Source organism: Pelobates fuscus, chromosome 13, assembly GCF_036172605.1.
Source record: "Pelobates fuscus isolate aPelFus1 chromosome 13, aPelFus1.pri, whole genome shotgun sequence".
NCBI classification, from domain to species: Eukaryota; Metazoa; Chordata; class Amphibia; order Anura; family Pelobatidae; genus Pelobates; species Pelobates fuscus.
The window spans coordinates 80,443,542-80,464,489 of record NC_086329.1 but is presented as its reverse complement, the minus strand read 5'-3'; the positions used below and the strand labels follow the sequence as shown (position 1 = coordinate 80,464,489).

General features: G+C 46.5%; 1 protein-coding gene and 1 long non-coding RNA gene across 2 annotated transcripts in view; one reads left to right on the top strand and one right to left on the bottom strand.

Moving 5' to 3' along the window:
• The window catches only part of LOC134582826 (uncharacterized), an 859,230-nt gene that overhangs the window by 369,409 nt on the left and 468,873 nt on the right, over positions 1 to 20,948 (bottom strand). The gene's annotated exons all lie outside the window — the stretch shown is intronic.
• Positions 5,200 to 6,099, top strand: LOC134583150 (taste receptor type 2 member 10-like). The gene has a single exon (XM_063439970.1). The coding sequence runs from the start codon at positions 5,200 to 5,202 to the stop codon at positions 6,097 to 6,099; it is 900 nt and encodes a 299-aa protein (XP_063296040.1).

Sequence of the window (20,948 nt, the reverse complement as noted above, 5' to 3'; positions counted from 1 at the left end):
TAACCACAGTTTCTATGTCCCTTCCTGTGCTTACCACAACCTCTGTCCAGCCCCGCACCCACCTCAGTCCCCGTGCCTCTCCGTGCCCACCACAGCCCCCGTGCCTTCCTGCACCTACTTCAGCATCTACCCCCTATGCACACACTACAGCCACTATACTACTTATACACAGTAGAGCCCCTATTATCCAAACACGCACACACAACAGCCCCAGTAAACACCAGATGCCTACTACAGATTCTATCCCACACACACTGCAACACAACCAGCCCTGTCCACTCACATACTGCACTGCAAATAGCCCCATTAACACACGCAAACACCCACAAGGAGCCTCGCTGTATAGACACAATCCCACATGCAGCCTCCCTACAGATACACATCACAAACAGCATACCCACCACTGCAATACTGCACACAGCTTCCATACACACAATTATTACAATCACTTATATAGCGCCAACATATTCTGCAGCGCTGTACAATAGTTAAAACAAGAGTAACGATTAATTCACAACACTTTGACATACAGGCACACAACATCACTAGCAGCATCCCCACACACGCAACCCCACAAGTAGACTCCGAACACATGTGGCTACTTGTATGGTTGCACATGTGGGGACGCTGCCTGTGATGTCCTCAGCAAAATCCTTGGAAGTGTGTCATTAAATTTGCTTTATTTCTTTATTTTAATTGCTGGGGATGCACGTCAGCAAGGGTTACTCCATCTAAATACAGTGTTTATTAAAAAATTGTTTCTGGTTGGACTAACCACTTAAAAGTAAATCTAGCCATTTTTGGGGGCTCCACGGGTGTGGGAGTCAGGGCTGTGTGGCTCTCACACAGCTATTCTGTGTGCTGGCCAGCCTACACATAATATATGTGTGAAAGCAGCAGAAAGAAGGGGGAGAAGAGTAGTAGGGAACCAAGAAACCTTGTACCAGGACGGGGGCCCTTGATCACCCACTGACCGAGGGCCCTGTGAGTGGTCAGTCCGCCCCTGGTTACATACAATATCTAGATATAATATATACAATGTTTTGCATATCAATTTCACTGGGAGTGTCGAACCTGACAGTGAACTGGTTCTCCAGACATTGGAGGGACGCCAGCAATTGCAGACTCCATCGTTCAATTTTCCCCGAGATCGCAGACCGGATGGGCCCATTCACAGTGGATCTCTTCGCCTCTGGGACGAACTTCCAGTCCAGTTGGCTTCCGGACCCGGCTTGCACGGCGGTGGATGCCTTCTAGTGCATCCACCAAAGGGCAGGCTAATTGAGCTTTGGTCCGTTCTCAGCACTCTCTTGCGACTTGTTTTTTGTTTTCCTTAAGTTTAAAGGGTAATCCAGACGTGGACCCCTTGCTCACGGTGCCTAGAGGAATATTGGCTATACCTCACTGATGATGCTTAACAAGGTTTAAATGATCGTCTGGGTTTGCTGTATCTCTCAGAGCCATCCTGTATCTTGGATCTGTTCTGCCCTTTTGGGTGGAATCAGTCTGAGAACAAGATGAGCTAAAACCAGCTTGAGAACTGAGCGGTGATCCATCGAAGGGCAGGCTAATTGAGCTGTTGTCCGTTCTCATCAGCACTCGTTGTGACTTGTTTTTTGCTCTCCTGAAAGCTTTCATCATTATCACACTGTTATCAAGTAGATGACCTCAAGTTGGGAAACCAGTCACATGCACAGAGAGTTACATACAATATATTGATATAATATATACAATGTTTTTCATATCAATTTCTTACACCTGACGGTGGACTGGTTCTCCAGACATTGGAGGGCTTATGCGTTTCCTCCGTTCACTATGATCTCCAGAGTCCTTCTACAAATGCGACGTCAACGTGTATCTTTGTTGTTACTGACCACCCTATGGCAAAGTCATGCTTGGTTTCCGGAGCTATTGGAACTTTCACATCAGGATCCGATCCTCCTGCCAGCCTCACAGACGGTCCTCTCTGACCCTCGAGGTAACCCTTATCCCCTGGTGGTGGACAGCCACCTCCGCTTAGTGGCCTGGACTCTTTCAGGGGAACTTGGAACGTGATGAACTATCACAGTCAGCTCCTCTGGGTCTCCTGGGCTCCTGGAACTAGGAGATGCTACTTGTCAGCACGGAACTCTTGGTGTTGTTGGTGCCTGAAACGAAATACCGATCTCTTTACAGCCCCTGTATCCAGTGTTTTGAACTTCCTCTCTCACTTGTTTGACCTTGGGCGGTCATATAGTTCGGTTAACGTAGGTCGGCGATCTCGGTGGCTCACGTGCCACTCCATGTTTTCCCCTTTGGTCAGGATCCGTTGGTTGCAGACTTCTCAGGGGCATAAGACTAACACGTCCTATGACGCCTAACTACTCCTCCCTCTGGGACATGCATGCGGTCTTATCGTTCCTCCAGGATTGGCCAGATAATCAGAACCTGTACCTCCGACAGCTTTTGGCTAAATTTGCTCTCCTGCTATGCCTCATTTCATTTCTCCAGGTCTCTGACGTCCATGCTTTCGATGTCGATGAGTTTTCCTTTTCTCCAGATGGGGTGACCTTCTAGGTGTCTAGGCATACCAAGTCGGACTCGACGGCTATCTTCTACCCATATTTCCGTGACTCACCTAAACTCTGCGTGGTGGCGGCTCTATCACGATATGTGTCGATTACAACTCCGCTTAGCCCTTCTCGTTCCGGACAATTACTGGTCTCCTATGTACGACTTCACAAGCTGATCTCTTCTACTACCCTGGCGCGATGGATCAGATAGTTGTTGTCCTTGGCCAGTGTGGATTCGGCCTTCAGATCGAATTCTGTTAGGGGTGCAGCGTCGTGTGACGCCCTTATAGCTGGAGCCTCCCTCCATGATATCCTATGCTCTGCAGACTGGTCTTGAGAAGACACTTTCCGACGATTTTATTTCAGGCCAGCGGATCATGCTTCATTTGCCTTCTTGGCTGAGCGTTAAAACAGCAAATATGAAGCCTCCTGTCATGTTATAAAATTGTAGATTATGCTAGCTTTAGTGTACTTATAATCTTAATTTTATTAATGGCAGGAGGCGAATATTTCCCTCCCAGTGTCACCCTACCCTTATTCTGTTTTGTCAGGCGATTTGGCTGTATCAGGTATGTTGTTCTACAGGATTACGTTAAGGTTTGTCACATGTTTGTTTGCTATTCTTCTAGAATGTTCGGGTGAGATTTCTGTTGATTTTAGTAATGTCTGAATTACTCTGGGTGGCTGCATGTTTTTTCAAAGTACATTTCATTCGTTAACCAATTCTTTCGATTCTGTTTATCTAGTTTCAGTTTAAAGTTTCATCTGTCTGTTAATTAGCGCTGATTTCCTTCTGTATTTTGTAAAGTTTAATCTACGTTCCACGTTCAAGTTCTTCTTCTGGATGACTGTCGTTGGATTAGTTTTTTCTACTACTACAGTTATATTTCTTTGGTTGTTCTATTCTTTGGTTTTGTCGCAGCTTGAAAGAGGAAGTAGTTGGTTGGGAGGGGACTTTTATTGTACTTTATTTTTTTCTGATTGGTTGTTTTCTCTCTATGTTAATGTGCTGCTGTGGAGTTCTAGTAAAGAGAGAATTAAGCAAATATTTTCCTCCTGTCATTAATACATTTAAGATTATAGGTACACTAAAGCTTGCATAATCTTAAACCGGGAAACGCTGCTCTACACAAAAAAAATTGTTTTTTTAGAGCAGAAACATTTATAATACTGATATCATCATCGGTGAAAAGGCAGTTTGTGAAAAATGCAAAAATAAAAATATGAATGCTAACTTTGGCCAGTGTTTGTGACTAAGTGGCTACTAAAAAAGACTGGACATATACTCCATTTTAAAAATATTTTGTCTACTTTTGCAATGGTATGCTATGATGGGGGTAATTTTCATTCCTGGGCTGCCATACGATCTCAAAGGCAACATAGGTCCAGCAAACCAATCTGGCAAATTTCAATGTGTAAAAACTGAAAAGGGGGCAAGCCCTATATTAGACCCTGTATCATTTTAATACCCCATTAAACCTCTAGATACTGTTATACTCGTGAGACATTGCTGAACACTAATATGTGTATTTTACTGCAGTAAAAGCGAAGAGTATTATGACATTCTTGGTAACGTTCCATGCAGAAATAAGAAAATATCAACAGTTCTTAATTTTTCACATTTTGAAATTTAATTTTTTTTCATATTAAGTTATATTATATGTATAAATATTTGATGTGAAATAAAAACCCTACACATCCTGAACAAAATTACAAATAATATGTGTGGGTAATATGGAAGAGGTAAATTATGTTTAAACAGACAAATAGCTAAAATTCCAGAACTTGTCAAGTTCTGTTTACTTGCTGTCCAATATATCCCACCCTTGACGGGTGCCATTGTAATGATATAATCAATGTTTTTCACTCCACCTGACAGGTGTTTTAATGTTGTAACTAGTGTATTTCCCAACTAGATTTGAAAGATACTTGTGATTTTCCACATGAAAAAAGACTAAAATGAGAAATTGTTGAGGATTTAACTTTTGCAAATGAAATGCCAAAAACAGGTGATCTGAATTTGTGGGCTGATAATCTACCCCCAGAAAATGAAGAGATGTTGACACAGAACATCACTCTGTCAAAAGGTTTGAAAAACTAAATTGGGAGGTTGCTGATTTGGTCCTGTAATGTCACAAAAACTATAAACACAAGAAGATTTCTGGACTTGGGGTTCTACCATGTGTCATTAAATTCACAACTAAAATTCATTGTGCATGTGAACAAGGCATGAGATGCCATTATACGTTCAGACTTTTTATAAAATGGACATGTAAAAATCCTCAAAATTTCTTATGCAAAGTAACCTGGGTTATAATAGTTTTATTATTATAATATTTGAATTTGTGGGCTGTTGATACGGCCACAAACTTTTTCAAAATTTTTTATTTTTTTTAAGGGCCTGGGTGGTTCAATGTGTCAATTATAATTCTAAAACATTCAATATTTGCATACGTGAAATTGAACCATAGTATCTTATTGCATGGAGATTTAATTTGCATGGTACACAGATTGCATTAAGGTACGGTTTTAAATATTGTTTATTTTATTGGAGAGAAATTGTAGTATAAATGTCTAGTAAGGCAGTTGAGACTATTTATCCATGACAACCCATTTCTAATGATCTAATCAACTAGAGGAGACAAAAATGCGTAGTCTGTCATGCATTGCAGTACTGGCAGTTGAAATGATTGCTTTGGCATTGTCCGTTTCTGGAAATATGTTCATTATTGTTACAAATCTACTGGCTTGGACTAAAAACAAAACGTTTAATTTAAGTGATCAGTTAATCACCTGGATCAGTGTCTCAAATGTGTTCTTTGTACTCCTGAGGCTGATTTCAAATTTAATTTATGAGAAAGTAAACCAAGCGTTCTATATAATGTTGCATCTTGCATTAATATTCTGTAATCTCTGGTTCTGTGCTTGGCTTACTACGTACTTCTGTTTAAAAATCAATAACCTGTGCAACAGGTTCTACATCTCTCTACAAAGGAGGCTCTACAAGATATTTCCATGGATTCCAATACCGTCTGTCCTGGTAGCATTGTTGGTCAGCCTTCCGGTGGCTTTGTTCAGGCCTGAAAAAATACTACCAAGCAAAGCAGACAATGATTCAGTGTCACATATTTTAACTTATAGTAGCAATTTTATAGTATCATTTCTGATATATGGAACATTCTCAACACTTGCTTTCTTTTTTTCTGGGTACTCCATTATGAACATTGTCATGTCTCTTTATAGACACATAAAGAATATGCAAGGCAACATTCGTGGTTTCAGAGGTTCCAATGTAGAAGTTCATGTTCGTGCAGTGAAAACTGTGATCTCTGTCTTGTCATTCAATGTTATATTATTTACAGTTAATGCAGTAACTGTATTTTACATTGATGATATGTCAATACTTTATTACTCCTCTATTTCTACTAGCTTTATTCACTTTCTCTGCTCTGTGATCCTCATAAATGGAAACTGTAACCTATCAAAGTCACTTAGGACACTTAGGAATAGTGTATGTTGCCTTTGCACTCGTTATTCTTCTAAATAGTTTCTTTTCTACAGAGAATTGAATGGCAAATTTAAAAGAGATTATTGAAATGAATTAATTATTACAAGTAAATGCTTTTTTGTATTCTATAATTATGTGAGTTGTGATAGATAAAATGCGTGTGAGATTTTTTGATAATAAGAAAAACATTTTTTTCCAGAATTTAGGATTGGCTGAATGAAATATCATATTGAGTGTAACCGTTTTGTAACAAGGAAGTAGACTTTACTTCCTGATTATACACTGGGAACTAGTTGCATAGTAATCTACTAATGCTATAATTTCTGTGGTTCTTTCATTTTACAATATATATATTTTATCTTGAATTTATATTTACTTTTACAATTTTTATATTTTTTATTTTGTCTATGATTTACTTCTCTGTAATTTATAGTGCTTCAGTAAACATTAAACTCACAAATACACAATTTGTATTGGCTGATTATTTTCCCCTGAGGAATCTATCCCATGTTTGGTAGCGAGTTTGTGGTAGACTATATAAAAATCAATCTCAATGAAGTGGTCTGGGTGCAGTGGTTCTGCAGTTTTACCCCTGCAATACAGAAACTGCAACAACGAATTCTAAAAGAGCAGTAATAAATGCTTTATAGAGATCATAAACTATATAACTCACTTTACTGCCCACTAGTTCTTTAGCATGCAAAGTAGGATGTTTAATGGTTCAAATTGAATGGTTAAAATTCTCACTCACTTTTTTGTAATGAGAAAATTTGCTTCCCCTGTGTGTTTTAACAGCACTTCACTAACAGACAGATTTCAGCATCACTTCTGCCATATATAAGGTGAAGAAACAAAATATACTTTGATACTACAGCATAATGTAGTTTTTCTGGTGTGTATAGTACAACTCTGCAGGCATTTTAATTCAATCACTGACTTTTAGAGAAAAGACAGTGTTTACTGATTAGTAACACCTCTAGTGGTAGTCACTCAGACGGACACTAGAGTTGCTTCATGGGTCAGTTCTACACAATGTGCAGCACTGACATTCAGTGTCTTCATATCCTGCATGGAGGCGCTGAACAATCCTTATAGAGAGGCATTGATGCAATGCATCTCTATGAGGAGATATTTATGCAGTGCTACGTCTTGTCGCGCATGCACAATAGCCTCCAAATGCTTCCATATGGAAAAGCAGTGTATTGACTGAGATCTTTGTGGCAGACCTAGCCACTTCTGAACTATATGTATTGCAGGTTGTCCATAGGCTGAATGTATACTGTATGTCCTTACCTGTATAAGTGCTGTGTTATGGCCGTTCGCATGCTGGCAGCCGTACGCTGCCAGCATACAAAGCATTCGTTCGACGAAACACGGCTATCCCGGCCGTTCGCCGTACGAATGTGGGCTCCCCAGGTAGACCACACATTCACAAGTCGTGTGGCACCAATTAACCGATTGCAACAATGTTGCAATCGGTACTTAAGGGCTCTCCTAGGTGGCCGCCGTTCGGCTACCGACCATGCGGCGGTCGGCCATCTTGGATCCTTTGTCTCTGCAGCGGTGTTCGGTCGTCGAGAGCCTGGAACTGAAAACGGCTACTCAATGATCCGAGCACCGCTGGACTTCCAGAGCGTTCGGGAGTTCCGCGTTCGGCACATTCTGTTCCCCATAGATGTTCGGTACTTTTAAACCGAACTCAATGTTTTAATGTATTTTGTGCGGCGTTCGGTTAGTTTAGCTGGGATCAGAGCGGTATTCTCACTAAATGTGCCCGCCGACCCCAGCTATCTACCGAACGGTCATTCGTCTAAAAGCGAGTAAAAATGTATAAAATATGGATTTCTGTATAAATTGTCGGTTTTGCTCCACGAGGGGATAATCCACTTAATCGTCCATTTTAGTGGGAGTATCCCTCTCGTGTAGCAATGCCTGTTGGGATAAATACAATGCCTGATGGGAGAAATCCCCTGTAACAGCTGTAAGGAAACCCCTTGCAAGGGGAACTGCATAAATATGGAAGTCTGTGAATAAAGCAAGTTAGTTGACTCCCAAACTGTGTTTCGTCCGGTTATTGGGAGGATGGGGAATATTGCCGTGCTTTCTGCTCTGACTGTGGATTTCCTGAGAATACCAACGGATATCGTGGACTAATATACTGCATTCCATTACAATTGGTGGCAAGCGACGGGATCCGAACCTTACAGCCGAAAAGAGGAGTTCGTGTAACTGGAACTACCGAACAAGGAAAGCAAAGGCAATTCGTATGGAGATTGATTATACCATACTGAAACGACAGACTTTAAAGGAACTACTGGAAGCCAGAGGGAAAGTAGCCAGCAGCAAAACCAAGGCTACCCTAATTGCCGAGCTGATGGAGGGAGACCAAACCCGCAGCGCTACACCCCCAGTAGTTATGGAGGAAACCCTCTATGAAAGAGAGATGAGGACCAGGCTAGCATTTTTGCCGCAGCCTATATCGGATGCCATGTTGAACCTGGTGATGGCAAATGTGCAGGAATATGTTATGGCACACAGCCCGCAACACACCTTGACTCGAACCGAGTCCAAAGCCGGGTCCCTTTACAACCCGGTAAAGCCCAAGATCCCGTACCAGGCCTTCAGAGCTTTTTGCGAGGAAAAGGACGAAATAGATGGGTACTTGCAGGACTTTGAAAGACTGTGTGATCTGCATGAGCTAGAACGGTCAGTATGGGTGCAACTGCTGGCAAGCAAACTAGCAGGTCGGGCAGCCGAAGCGTACCGTGCTGTGCCCAGTGAGGACAGCAAAGATTATGAAAAAGTAAAGCGCGCTATCTTGGAGAGGTATGCCATTACCCCAGAGGCATACCGGCGCAAGTTCAGACACTTACGCAAACCAGAGCGAGATTCGCACGCAGAATGGGCACACAAATTAGATCAAGCCTCCCAAGGGTGGATACAGGCCAGCAACGCCACCACCATGGAGGAATTGCGTCAGATGGTGTTGCTGGAGCAATTTTTTAATGGATTGTCACCAGAGACTCAAGAATGGGTGCGGGACAGAAAACCCCTCACCCTAACCGAAGCGGCTAGATTGGCCGATCAACACTTTGATGCCCGGAGGCACCAGGGACCTGTAGCCAAAAGCTACTCCCGACCCACAGGACTACCTAGCGCTACACCATCTCTAGCGCCCACAGCCGCTCCGTTCCGTCCCTCACAAGGACAGATACCGCCACCTTCCAGATACAACGGGCGGGCCAACATCCAGTGCCATTCCTGTAAACAATGGGGGCATATGGCCCGAGAATGCACCCAGAATCGCGGCAGGCCCACCTGGAATCAGGGGCGTCCAAACCCCGCACCCAGGGCGGCTGCTCACCATTACCAGAGGGAACCAGCCACTCAGGATTTGTGGAGTGTTCATGCGGAGGAACCCCTGGGTATATTGCACGAAGTAATGTCGGTCCGAGCCACCGATAACCGGCAGCATCACCGGCAGCTGGTAACCCTTGAGGGGAACGAAGTTCAGGGACTGCGGGATTCGGGAGCTACCTTAACCCTAATAGCACCCCATTTGGTATCGGAGGGCACGCATACCGGCGGATCTGTGGCTGTTCGGGTAGCCGGGGGAGCTGTATACCGACTACCCACGGCAAAAGTACATTTGAACTGGGGTGCGGGGGAGGGGACAGTAGAAGTGGGACTAATGCAGAACTTACCAGCAGATGTTGTGCTAGGGAATGATTTGGGTCAGATGACCTCTGCCTTTGTTCCACAGGCCCCCTACCAGGAAGCCCATCCAGTAACCACACGGCAACAGGCTCGCACCACGGCTACACCGATACACTCTGAGGCTCAGGTAAGAGACCATGACCCCCGCCCGACTCCCATATCCTGGGATACCCCGACTACCTTTGTCACTGAAGTACAGACCGATCCCACTCTACAAGTCTATAGGGACCGGGCCCAAGCTGACCAGACAGGGTTAGAGGGGGAGCATTACACGTGGGAGAAAGAGTTATTGTACCGTGTCACGGCCAAGGACGTGGGGGGGTCTGTCACCTTGACTAACAAACAGTTAGTAGTACCGCGGAAGTATAGGCAGGAGCTGCTCAGAATTGCTCACGATATCCCCTTGTCAGGACACCTAGGGATGACCCGTACCCGATACCGCCTGACGCATGCGTTTTTCTGACCCGGAATCTCACAGGATGTGCGACAGTATTGCACCTCCTGCGACGTTTGCCAGCGAGTAGGTAAACGAGGGGATCGCCACAAGGCCAAGTTATGCCCCCTACCCATTATTGCCGAACCCTTCAGCAGGGTAGCAGTAGACATAGTAGGGCCCCTGCCAAAACCCAGTCCCTCTGGTAAAAAGTATATTCTAACCGTGGTGGACTACGCCACCAGATACCCCGAAGCTGTGGCTCTCCCTAACATTCACGCTGAAACCGTAGCTGAAGCGCTAATGAAAGTATTTTCCCGGGTAGGGTTTCCCCAGGAAATAATATCCGACCGGGGCACCCAATTTACTGCCGAGGTCACCCAACATATGTGGAAGGTATGTGGCATTAAGCCAATAGTCAATTCCGCCTACCACCCCCAGTCCAATGGACTATGTGAAAGGTTTAATGGGACGCTGAAGCAGATGCTTCGGACGTTCGGGGAAACCCACAAAGACTGGGAGAGGTTTCTGCCTCACCTGCTCTTTGCATATAGAGAGGTTCCCCAAGAATCAACCGGGTTCTCCCCATTTGAACTATTGTTTGGGAGAAGAGTACGGGGACCCTTAAACTTGATTAGGGAACACTGGGAGGGGGAGAGTACAGCTAGCGAAACCCCTATCGTATCATATGTACTGGAGTTCAGAGACCGTCTGGAGGCGCTAACTCAGGCTGTGCACACCAACCTCCAGGCGGCTCAGCAACGTCAGCGACACTGGTACGATAGAGGAGCCAGGGACCGCAGCTTTCAAGTGGGACAGAAGGTTTTAATTTTAAAACCTGTCCGCACAGACAAGCTGCAGGCCATCTGGCAAGGCCCATACCAGGTAGTGGAGCAGCGATGCGACACTACCTATGTAATCGGCCCCTGCTCAGGGGTGGGGAAGAGACGCATGCTTCACGTAAACCTGCTCAAACCCTACCATGAGAGGATAGAGGATGTGACGGCAATCTGTGCCTCAGCCTTAGAAGATCAGGAGAACTTGCCCCTACCTGATCTACTAGAACCGGAAGAACCGGTAGAGCCCTCCCGGGGAGTTCAACTGGGGGAGCGGCTAAGCCCTCACGAGCGTGCCCAGGTACAGGCGCTGATCGTAGCTAAAGAGGCTACCTTCTCAAATTTACCTGGGTACACTCCGCTGGCCACACACCGAGTTGAAACCCCGGGACAGCTACCTATGCGACAGGCGCCATATAGGGTTCCGGAATCCGTCCGGACCCATATGAAGGCCGAGTTGGATGAAATGCTGCAGCTAGGGGTTATCGAACCCTCAGATAGCCCCTGGGCATCGCCGGTAGTCCTGGTGCCTAAAAAGGATGGCACTACCCGATTCTGCGTTGACTACCGGAGGCTGAATGACAAGACAGTGTCTGATGCCTACCCGATGCCTCGGATAGACGAGCTGCTAGATAAGATGGCACGGGGTCAGTATCTCACTACCATTGACTTATGTAAGGGATACTGGCAAATTCCTTTAGCCGATGATGCCATCCCCAAGTCGGCGTTTGTCACTCCGTTTGGCCTGTACCAGTTTAAGGTCATGCCCTTCGGAATGAAAAACGCTCCGGCTACTTTTCAGCGGATGGTAGATCGGCTACTGGACGGCTTCCAGGACTATGCCTGTGCCTATCTAGATGACACAGCCATCTCCAGCCAGACCTGGGAAGATCACCTAGATCATATAGGGGCGATCTTAGACCGTATTGGGGAAGCCGGGTTAACTTTAAAACCGAGTAAGTGCCACGTAGGTATGGCCGAGGTGCAGTATCTGGGACACCGAGTAGGGTGTGGGCAGCAGAGACCCGAGCCAGCCAAAATTGAGGCCGTAGCTAAGTGGCCTACCCCCAGGACCAAAACCCAGGTGCTAGCGTTTCTAGGGACTGCAGGGTATTATAGGAAATTTGTACCCGACTACAGCACCCTGGCCAAACCCCTGACGGACCTGACCAAAAAGAACCTTCCTCGACTGGTTGTCTGGGCCCCAGAGTGTGAGCAGGCATTCCAACAACTCAAGACAGCCCTAACTAATGCTCCCGTGTTAACTGCTCCTAATCCAACTAAAAGATTTCTTGTCCACACAGACGCTTCAATGTTTGGATTGGGGGCAGTGCTGAGTCAAGTGGGAGCCGATGGCGGAGAACATCCCGTAGCCTACTTAAGCCGCAAGTTGTTGCCCCGTGAAGTGAGCTACGCCGCTATTGAGAAGGAATGCCTGGCCGTGGTGTGGGCCCTTAAAAAGTTACAGCCGTATTTGTATGGACAACCTTTTTCCTTACTCACAGATCACAACCCGTTGGTGTGGCTAAACCGTGTATCTGGGGACAACGCCAGGCTGCTGCGCTGGAGTTTGGCGCTGCAGCCCTTTGACTTTACCATCCACTACCGGCCAGGAAAACAAAACGGTAACGCTGACGGGTTATCCAGACAGACTGAACTAGAGAAGTGATCTGTGAGTACTCCCCCGGACATCCCCAAGCCGATCCGTTGGGATCAGACTGTGTATGCCGGCTTGGTTCTGGGGGAGCATTGTGGCAGACCTAGCCACTTCTGAACTATATGTATTGCAGGTTGTCCATAGGCTGAATGTATACTGTATGTCCTTACCTGTATAAGTGCTGTGTTATGGCCGTTCGCATGCTGGCAGCCGTACGCTGCCAGCATACAAAGCATTCGTTCGACGAAACACGGCTATCCCGGCTGTTCGCCGTACGAATGCGGGCTCCCCAGGTAGACCACACATTCACAAGTCGTGTGGCACCAATTAACCGATTGCAACAATGTTGCAATCGGTACTTAAGGGCTCTCCTAGGTGGCCGCCGTTCGGCTACCGACCATGCGGCGGTCGGCCATCTTGGATCCTTTGTCTCTGCAGCGGTGTTCGGTCGTCGAGAGCCTGGAACTGAAAACGGCTACTCAATGATCCGAGCACCGCTGGACTTCCAGAGCGTTCGGGAGTTCCGCGTTCGGCACATTCTGTTCCCCATAGATGTTCGGTACTTTTAAACCGAACTCAATGTTTTAATGTATTTTGTGCGGCGTTCGGTTAGTTTAGCTGGGATCAGAGCGGTATTCTCACTAAATGTGCCCGCCGACCCCAGCTATCTACCGAACGGTCATTCGTCTAAAAGCGAGTAAAAATGTATAAAATATGGATTTCTGTATAAATTCCCAGATTTTACTATTAACATGACGTTAAAGACACGGAGGCGAGTATTATGCATAACTCTTTCTTTATTTCCTCAGCAGCAAAGATAGAGGAATATGAATATTGTAAAAAATGAAAGAAAAAACAGTATAGATACACAGGCAACCAATCACACAACAGAGGAAGTGAGTATATAAGGCCTGTGTTTCCCACAATCCCCCTCTTTCTTGCGAAAACCGAAGATCAGGTAAGAAGAACGAAATCCAACTTGTCCAGAACAGTAAACGGTAACCAACCGATAACATCAAGCTAAAAGAGAGAGAGAAATATGGTAATATCCAGACTTCAAACTGTAGACTTACCAAAACAAACTGTAGGCAATTCAATGAGAGAAAAACTTCAATCAAAAACATAATGCCGATAGCTCCAGTCATAGAAAAACTGGAATCTGAAAAACATAACGAAAATCATTAATATAACATATAAATGACATGCGTAAACCATAACAAAAGACAGACCGAATTGAATTACCCGAAGAATCCAATAGCATCTCATCCCAAAAACCCACCTCGGGAGGGTGGGAGGGAATAATACTCGCCTCCGTGTCTTTAATAAAATCATGACTTTACGTCATGTTAATAGTAAAATCTGGGAATTTTATTAAAGACACGGAGGCTCCTATTATGCAAGTTTAAAGCTGCGCTATCACCTGAGATGCGATATGTTCAATAGGTCTGAAATAGAAGTCGCGGAAGGTCGATTCCCTAGACCAGTCCGCTGCACGCATGATGTCCTCCAGTCGACAGCCGACCGCGGACGCTTTTGAAGCCATGGCGCCCCGAACAGAGTGAGGTGTAAAAACCGAAGTGTCAATACCTGCTGAAGACAAAAGCCAGCGTACCCAACGCGCCAGAGTCGGAGTTGACACAGGTCGGTGAGGCGCTTTAAAAGACACGAATAAAGGATGTAGGTCCAAGAAGCGGATAGATTGAGTAGCGTCCAGATAAGCCTTCAAGCAGTCAACCGGACATAGAGCCGGACATTCTGGGAACCTAGGATACACAAACGATTTGGATGCCGATTTTGTCCTTCTGGATATGTTGAAAGCGACACCTTCCGGGGTAAAAGCAATAGCGTCCCAATCAAGGGCCCTAACATCAGACACTCTTTTACACGAAACCAAACAAAGAAGCATCACCAGTTTGGAGGACAATTGCTTGAGACTCAGTTCATGATTAGGGTACCATGAAGATAGGAACTGTAACATGATGTTGACGTCCCAGAAGACAGAGAAACGGGATCTAGGAGGGCGAGCGAGACGGATACCCTTGAGAAGACGACATACAAAAGGGTGTCTGCCGACTGGTGAACCATCCAGACCACTATGCCCGGCCGAAATCGCCGAGCGGAAAAGGTTGATCGTGCGGTATGCCTTGCCCGCATCAAATAACAAAGTGAGGAACTCCAGGATCAGATGGAGAGGTGCAGATATGGGATCCACTGCCCGTTCCATGCACCAATTAGACCAAGATTTCCATGAGGCCCGGTAGGCTGATCTTGTACCGGGAGCCCAGGCGTTATCGAGGAGCAGGAGAGTTGACCTCGGAACATCTGGGACAGACCAGGTTCCCCTGAAAGGAGCCACGCTACCAGAGGCAGTTGCTGCAGGAGCACTAGACCGTGCGAGTTCCCGTCCGGATCCAGAAGTAGGTCCGGGAAGCTCGGGATCAATCGGGGGTAGTCTATTGACAACTCCAACAGGCGTGGGAACCAAGGCCGGGATCTCCACAGGGGAGTGACCAACGTCAGGCAACAATCGTGACGAACCAACTTCGAGATCGTTCGGGCGATCATGTTGAATGGGGGAAACGCATACAGGCATCCCGATGGCCATTCCTGGAGAAATGCGTCTGTCGCCACAGCCGCCGGGTCCGGCCTCCAACTGTAAAACTCCGGTAGTTGAGTGTTCAGACGGGACGCGAACAAGTCCATCCTGAACCGTCCCCATAGCTTGTCTAGGCTTTTGAATACCGAAACGTGCAAGTGCCAGTCTCCCGAGTCTCTCAAATGTCTGGAGTTCCAATCCGCGTCCGAATTGTCTAGGCCCGGAATGTGTTACGCCGTCACTGAGACATTGTGGGAAAGGCAGAACTGCCAAAAATCCTTTGCCAACAGGGCTAACATCCTGGACTTGGTGCCCCCGAGATGGTTTATATAGCGTACCGCCGAAACGTTGTCCATCTTGAGGAGAACGCAGCAGTTCGCTCGTCTTGGGGTGAGGCTGCGAATCGCGAATGCCCCAGCTAAGAGTTCCAGGCAATTGATGTGTAGGGACTTCTCGATCTCGGACCATCTGCCTCCGGTGGAAACGTCGCCACAGCGAGCACCCCAGCCGTGTAAGCTGGCATCTGATTCGATCACCACGTCCGGGACAGAACCAAAGATGGCCCTTCCGTTCCAGGCTTCCATGTGTGCCAGCCACCACGCCAGCTCGTCCCTGGATTCCTCGTCCAGTCGTACTCGGGATTCGTATGAATGACCCGACCGGAGGTGTGAACCTTTGAGCCTCTGGAGGGCACGATAGTGCAGCGGGCCCGGGAATATCGCTTGTATGGAGGCCGCAAGGAGGCCAATAATTCGTGCCAATTGTCTGATGGACAGGTCTGATACGCGAAGAGAACTTCGCAACTCCTTCCTGATGGCCTTCACCTTTGAGTCCGGTAGGTATAGAAACTGGCGGACGGAGTCCACCTTGAAACCCAAGAATTCCATCGACTGAGTGGGTTCTAGGACCGATTTGTCCCAGTTGACTATGAAACCCAGGTTCTGAAGCAGATCGATCGTCCACCTCAAATGTACTAGGAGGTGGTCTCTGGACTGGGACATGATTAGAATGTCGTCCAGGTAAATGATCAATCGCACTCCACGGGTGCGGAGGAACTCCATTACAGGTTTCATGATCTTGGTGAAACACCAAGGAGCCGAGGAAAGGCCGAATGGTAGGCAGGTAAAGCGCCAACGCCTTCCGTGCCAGGTGAAGTGTAAGTAGTCTCTGTAGGCCACCGCTATCGGGACCGTGAAATATGCGTCTTTCAGGTCCAACTTGGCTAGCCAGTCTGACTGCCGAAGGAGGTCCCTGAGGCAGTGGATACCTTCCATCTGAAAATGTTGGTAGCGGAGGAACGCGTTGAGAGGGCGGAGATTTATCACTGGACGGACTCCGCCCCCTTTTTTCGGTACCAGGAAGAGATTGCTCGTAAAGCCCGGAGCGGCGCACGGCAATTCTTCTATGGCGCCTTTGGACAACATCTCCTCGACCTCCGCGGAGATCATCCTGTCCTGATCTGGGGGAAGAGACAGTTCTCTGGGGACATAAGATTGGACAGGCTGAGAGACAAAGTCTAGGTGATAACCTTTCACACATTGGAGGACCCAAGCGTCCGAAGTAATACATGCCCACCCTTGGTGGAACAGAGCCAGCCTCCCCGCTACCCGCCCGTGAGCGACAGGGGAAGAAGGGGTACTCACCATAAGGGCGTCTGCCCGAAGCGGCACCGCGGGGGTATCTGGAGCCCCAAGATCTCCCTCTGGCCGGGAAGAAAGGAGGCGTCTTTGAGTCCTGAAATCCCCGGGACGGGAAAAAGGAACCTCTGGAGGCACGGAATGAGCCTCGGAAACCACGGCCGGGTGGACGGTTCCTGCTACGCCCGGCCCCTCCAAAAACCTTGGGCGCGAACATGCGCTTCATGTTCGCCTGAGCCTTGTCTATGGCCGTAAAGGTTTTTAACGTAAGACCCCAGGTCCTTAACGAAAGAATTACCGAACAGGACCCCTTCTTCGGAAGGGCCCGGCTCCGCTACCGTCATGGCAGCCAATTTCGGGTCAATTTTGAGGAGAGTTGCCTTGCGCCTCTCAGAGGACATGGCGGTATTTGCGTTCCCCACTAGGCATATAGCCCTTTGTACCCAACCGATGGCTACATCGATGTCCAAATTCGAATCGCCAGTTCTAGTGGCGTCAAGCAGCTCGTAGAGCTTCGAAAGTGGGCCCAGGGTATCCAAGATCTTGTCCTGACAGCCCTTAAGGGAGTAGTCTAGGCCCTTTTTGGACTTCCAGCCAGATTTATTCAGGAACTGGGCAATTTGGGGGTCAATATCGGGAGTCTTGCAGGCCGAGCCCGGGAGGGAAGGCCTGGGGCACTCCGCCCGCAGCTTATTGCGACCTTCCTTAGACAGGGGGGTACGCATGCGTCTGGCCACATATTGGGCTATGTGTTCTGGGGGAACCCATTCAGCTGACCGGGGATGGCGGAGGTCGTCAGGGTCAAACAGGGGGTTACCCTGAGGGTCAAATAACACTTTACTATCCCCAGCGGGGTCCTGAACAAGGCCCTTGGTAACGGTAGAGGAACCCGAGGGGGTTACGCCCGTAGGGGGCAAATCCTCGTCCGAACCATCCTCATCATAGGAGTCATACTCCATAGCGTCAGACTCATTCTCCACACTCCGGTCGGAATCCGACACATCATTGAGGGCTCTAGCCCGTTTCCATAATCTAGCCTTTTTAGCCCGGCCAGGGGCTCTTTTGCGCGTGGGATGCGCGCTGTCTGTGACCGCGTCAAGCGAGTCCATCATGGCAGGCATAGCCCGCATCGGGGAGTGGGAGCTGACGTGTTTTGCCTTAGCCCTTGCCTTACGGGCCCCAGGCATGGCGGGGGCCGGCGGGGGGGTCCCATCACCCGGGGGGGAGGGAGCCGCCAACGAGGGCAAAAGCATATTCTGCAGAGATTGGGAAAACGATGTGGACACCGCTCCCATGGCAGAGGCAAAGGCCTTCTGCAAGGATGAAGCCATAGTGGTGTCCAAGAGGGCATGGAATTCCTGAGAAGCTATATTACCCTCTGGAGCATCCTGAGAAAAAGTGCCAGTAGGGCCTTCCTGCCCTTCATCCTTGTCTTGCATAATGGAAGGGACAATTACTCACAGATTACGTTAGAAAGGGTATGTAGAGCAACAGGGTTGATTAACCCACGAGAACAGGGAAAAAAGATGCAGTTAGGTGTGCCAGGGGACCCAGGGAACAGCAGAGGCGGACAGCAGGCGGACCGCGAGCCGCAGAAAGACAGTGGAACCGGCCGCGAGTAAGCTCCGCCTCCAAAATGGCCACCGCACGAGGAGGCCGGCGGATAGCTCCTGCGGTCCGGACCTACTGGGGGAAGGGGCGCGTGCACCTTATCCCCGCGGCACGTATGCCGAGAGGACGAGAGACATGCAGCCGCGGTCGGAACAAACAGACCGCGGCAAACAGCCGCCCACGGAAAGATTGCGAGCGAGCACCCAGCGGGGAAAAAACAAACCGCAGGGGAGGCAAGGGGAAAATCTCCTCCGCGGAGAAAAAACAGTAATAGAGGGATGGGAAACCCACTAGGCACACCAGGAGAGTAAACATAAAATACACAATCAAACGAGCAAAGTGTAAACAGCAGTAAAATTCAATAAATTCAATAAATGCTGAGAACATGTAGAGCAAGGTAAAATACTTAGCTGATCTGAGGAAGCAGCAAAGAAAGAGGGGGATTGTGGGAAACACAGGCCTTATATACTCACTTCCTCTGTTGTGTGATTGGTTGCCTGTGTATCTATACTGTTTTTTCTTTCATTTTTTACAATATTCATATTCCTCTATCTTTGCTGCTGAGGAAATAAAGAAAGAGTTATGCATAATAGGAGCCTCCGTGTCTTTAATAAAATTGTCGGTTTTGCTCCACGAGGGGATAATCCACTTAATCGTCCATTTTAGTGGGAGTATCCCTCTCGTGTAGCAATGCCTGTTGGGATAATTACAATGCCTGATGGGAGAAATCCCCTGTAACAGCTGTAAGGAAACCCCTTGCAAGGGGAACTGCATAAATATGGAAGTCTGTGAATAAAGCAAGTTAGTTGACTCCCAAACTGTGTTTCGTCCGGTTATTGGGAGGATGGGGAATATTGCCGTGCTTTCTGCTCTGACTGTGGATTTCCTGAGAATACCAACGGATATCGTGGACTAATATACTGCATTCCGTTACAATCTTCAATTTTGATCTCAGCCAAGGTGGCAGAGTAGGGGTGGAGCCAGCTCCAGTGGACCCCTTGGTGCTAGAATAAAGGTAAGTTTTAACACTTTTTAACAGGGTCAAATGGAGGTCGGCCACCTAAAATGCATTTTTAACATTATAGTGTCAGGAATACACATTTGTATTTCGGACATTATAGTGGTCCTTTAAAACACAGAAACATAATGTTTGAATCTGAATGCAAAAATGCAATGCACACAAAGTATTATTGCTTTGTTCTTTTTGAATCTTGTGGGGATATTTATGGGATAATAATTTGTAAACAGAGAGAATTACCCACTAATTTAATTATCAGATCCCAAAGTCGTTATCGTTATAAGTGAAATGTATATCATATCAATTAGTTCACAAATTGTTATAAAAATAGATAATTTTTATTTCTTAACAATTTAAATAATAATGATGAGTAACATGCATGATGATAATCAATGGAAATTCAGTATAACATGAATATGCAATACAAAGTGGCAATATAAGACGTAAGACATAGTTTAAGATCTACACATTAGGCCGTCAAGACATTTATGACCCTTTCTTCACAGAGAAGGAATGTGAAAGTTGCACAGGGAGACAGAGCGTAGAGCAATAAAAACTTGCAGAGTAACCCTTTCAATGCTGGCTAGACCTCTTCTAGGGATTTAAGATCTACTCCTATGTAATTTTAAATAAAAATATTTAAACAGTCAGTAATCACTTCCTTGATCCATCCAATGAGAAATCTTACTATGTTGTATAAGCTGATAATTTTATTAATTTGTCTAAATAGATATTTTATCTTATTTTAGAGCCAATCAATACAGCTGGATAAATGTGCTAATATGCTAACGTGATATTAATCACACAAATACATTAATGGCTATATTAATCCCAACTGCAGATGGGATGCTATAACCATATATATATTCTTTAATAATTAAGATTTCTAAATATGAAATCTAATCATGATTTATCCAGTCATATATCATGCTATTAATTTTAATTAATTTTAATTAATTAATTAAATGCCAGTATATTTACCAGTTAAGTAGATATTTTCTCAACAGATATTCTCAGGTAGCTAAGTGTCAATGAATGTTTCTCTCTTGCTCTGCATGGAGTGTCTTGATTTTCTTGATTACTCTGATCGCCCGATTCTCCCTCTCTCTCCAAACTTGAATTCCCTCTCTTCCCTTGTCTTAACTTTTTAAAGGGAAAATTCCTTAAAATGAGAACCAATAGGAAACTAGGGGTGTGGTTCCCTTCTAGGTAACCATTTTAGTATTTGGACTCGATGGCAGTCTTGTCCCACTAAACATACCTATCCAGGAAAGAGTTAACTTTTCCTGGTGGCTATTTTGACGTCATTTACGTTATCTATATGGTGGCTATAATTTTAAATATCCTTTCACTTCAAATGGTCTTTCTCAGACTTGTCCAGAC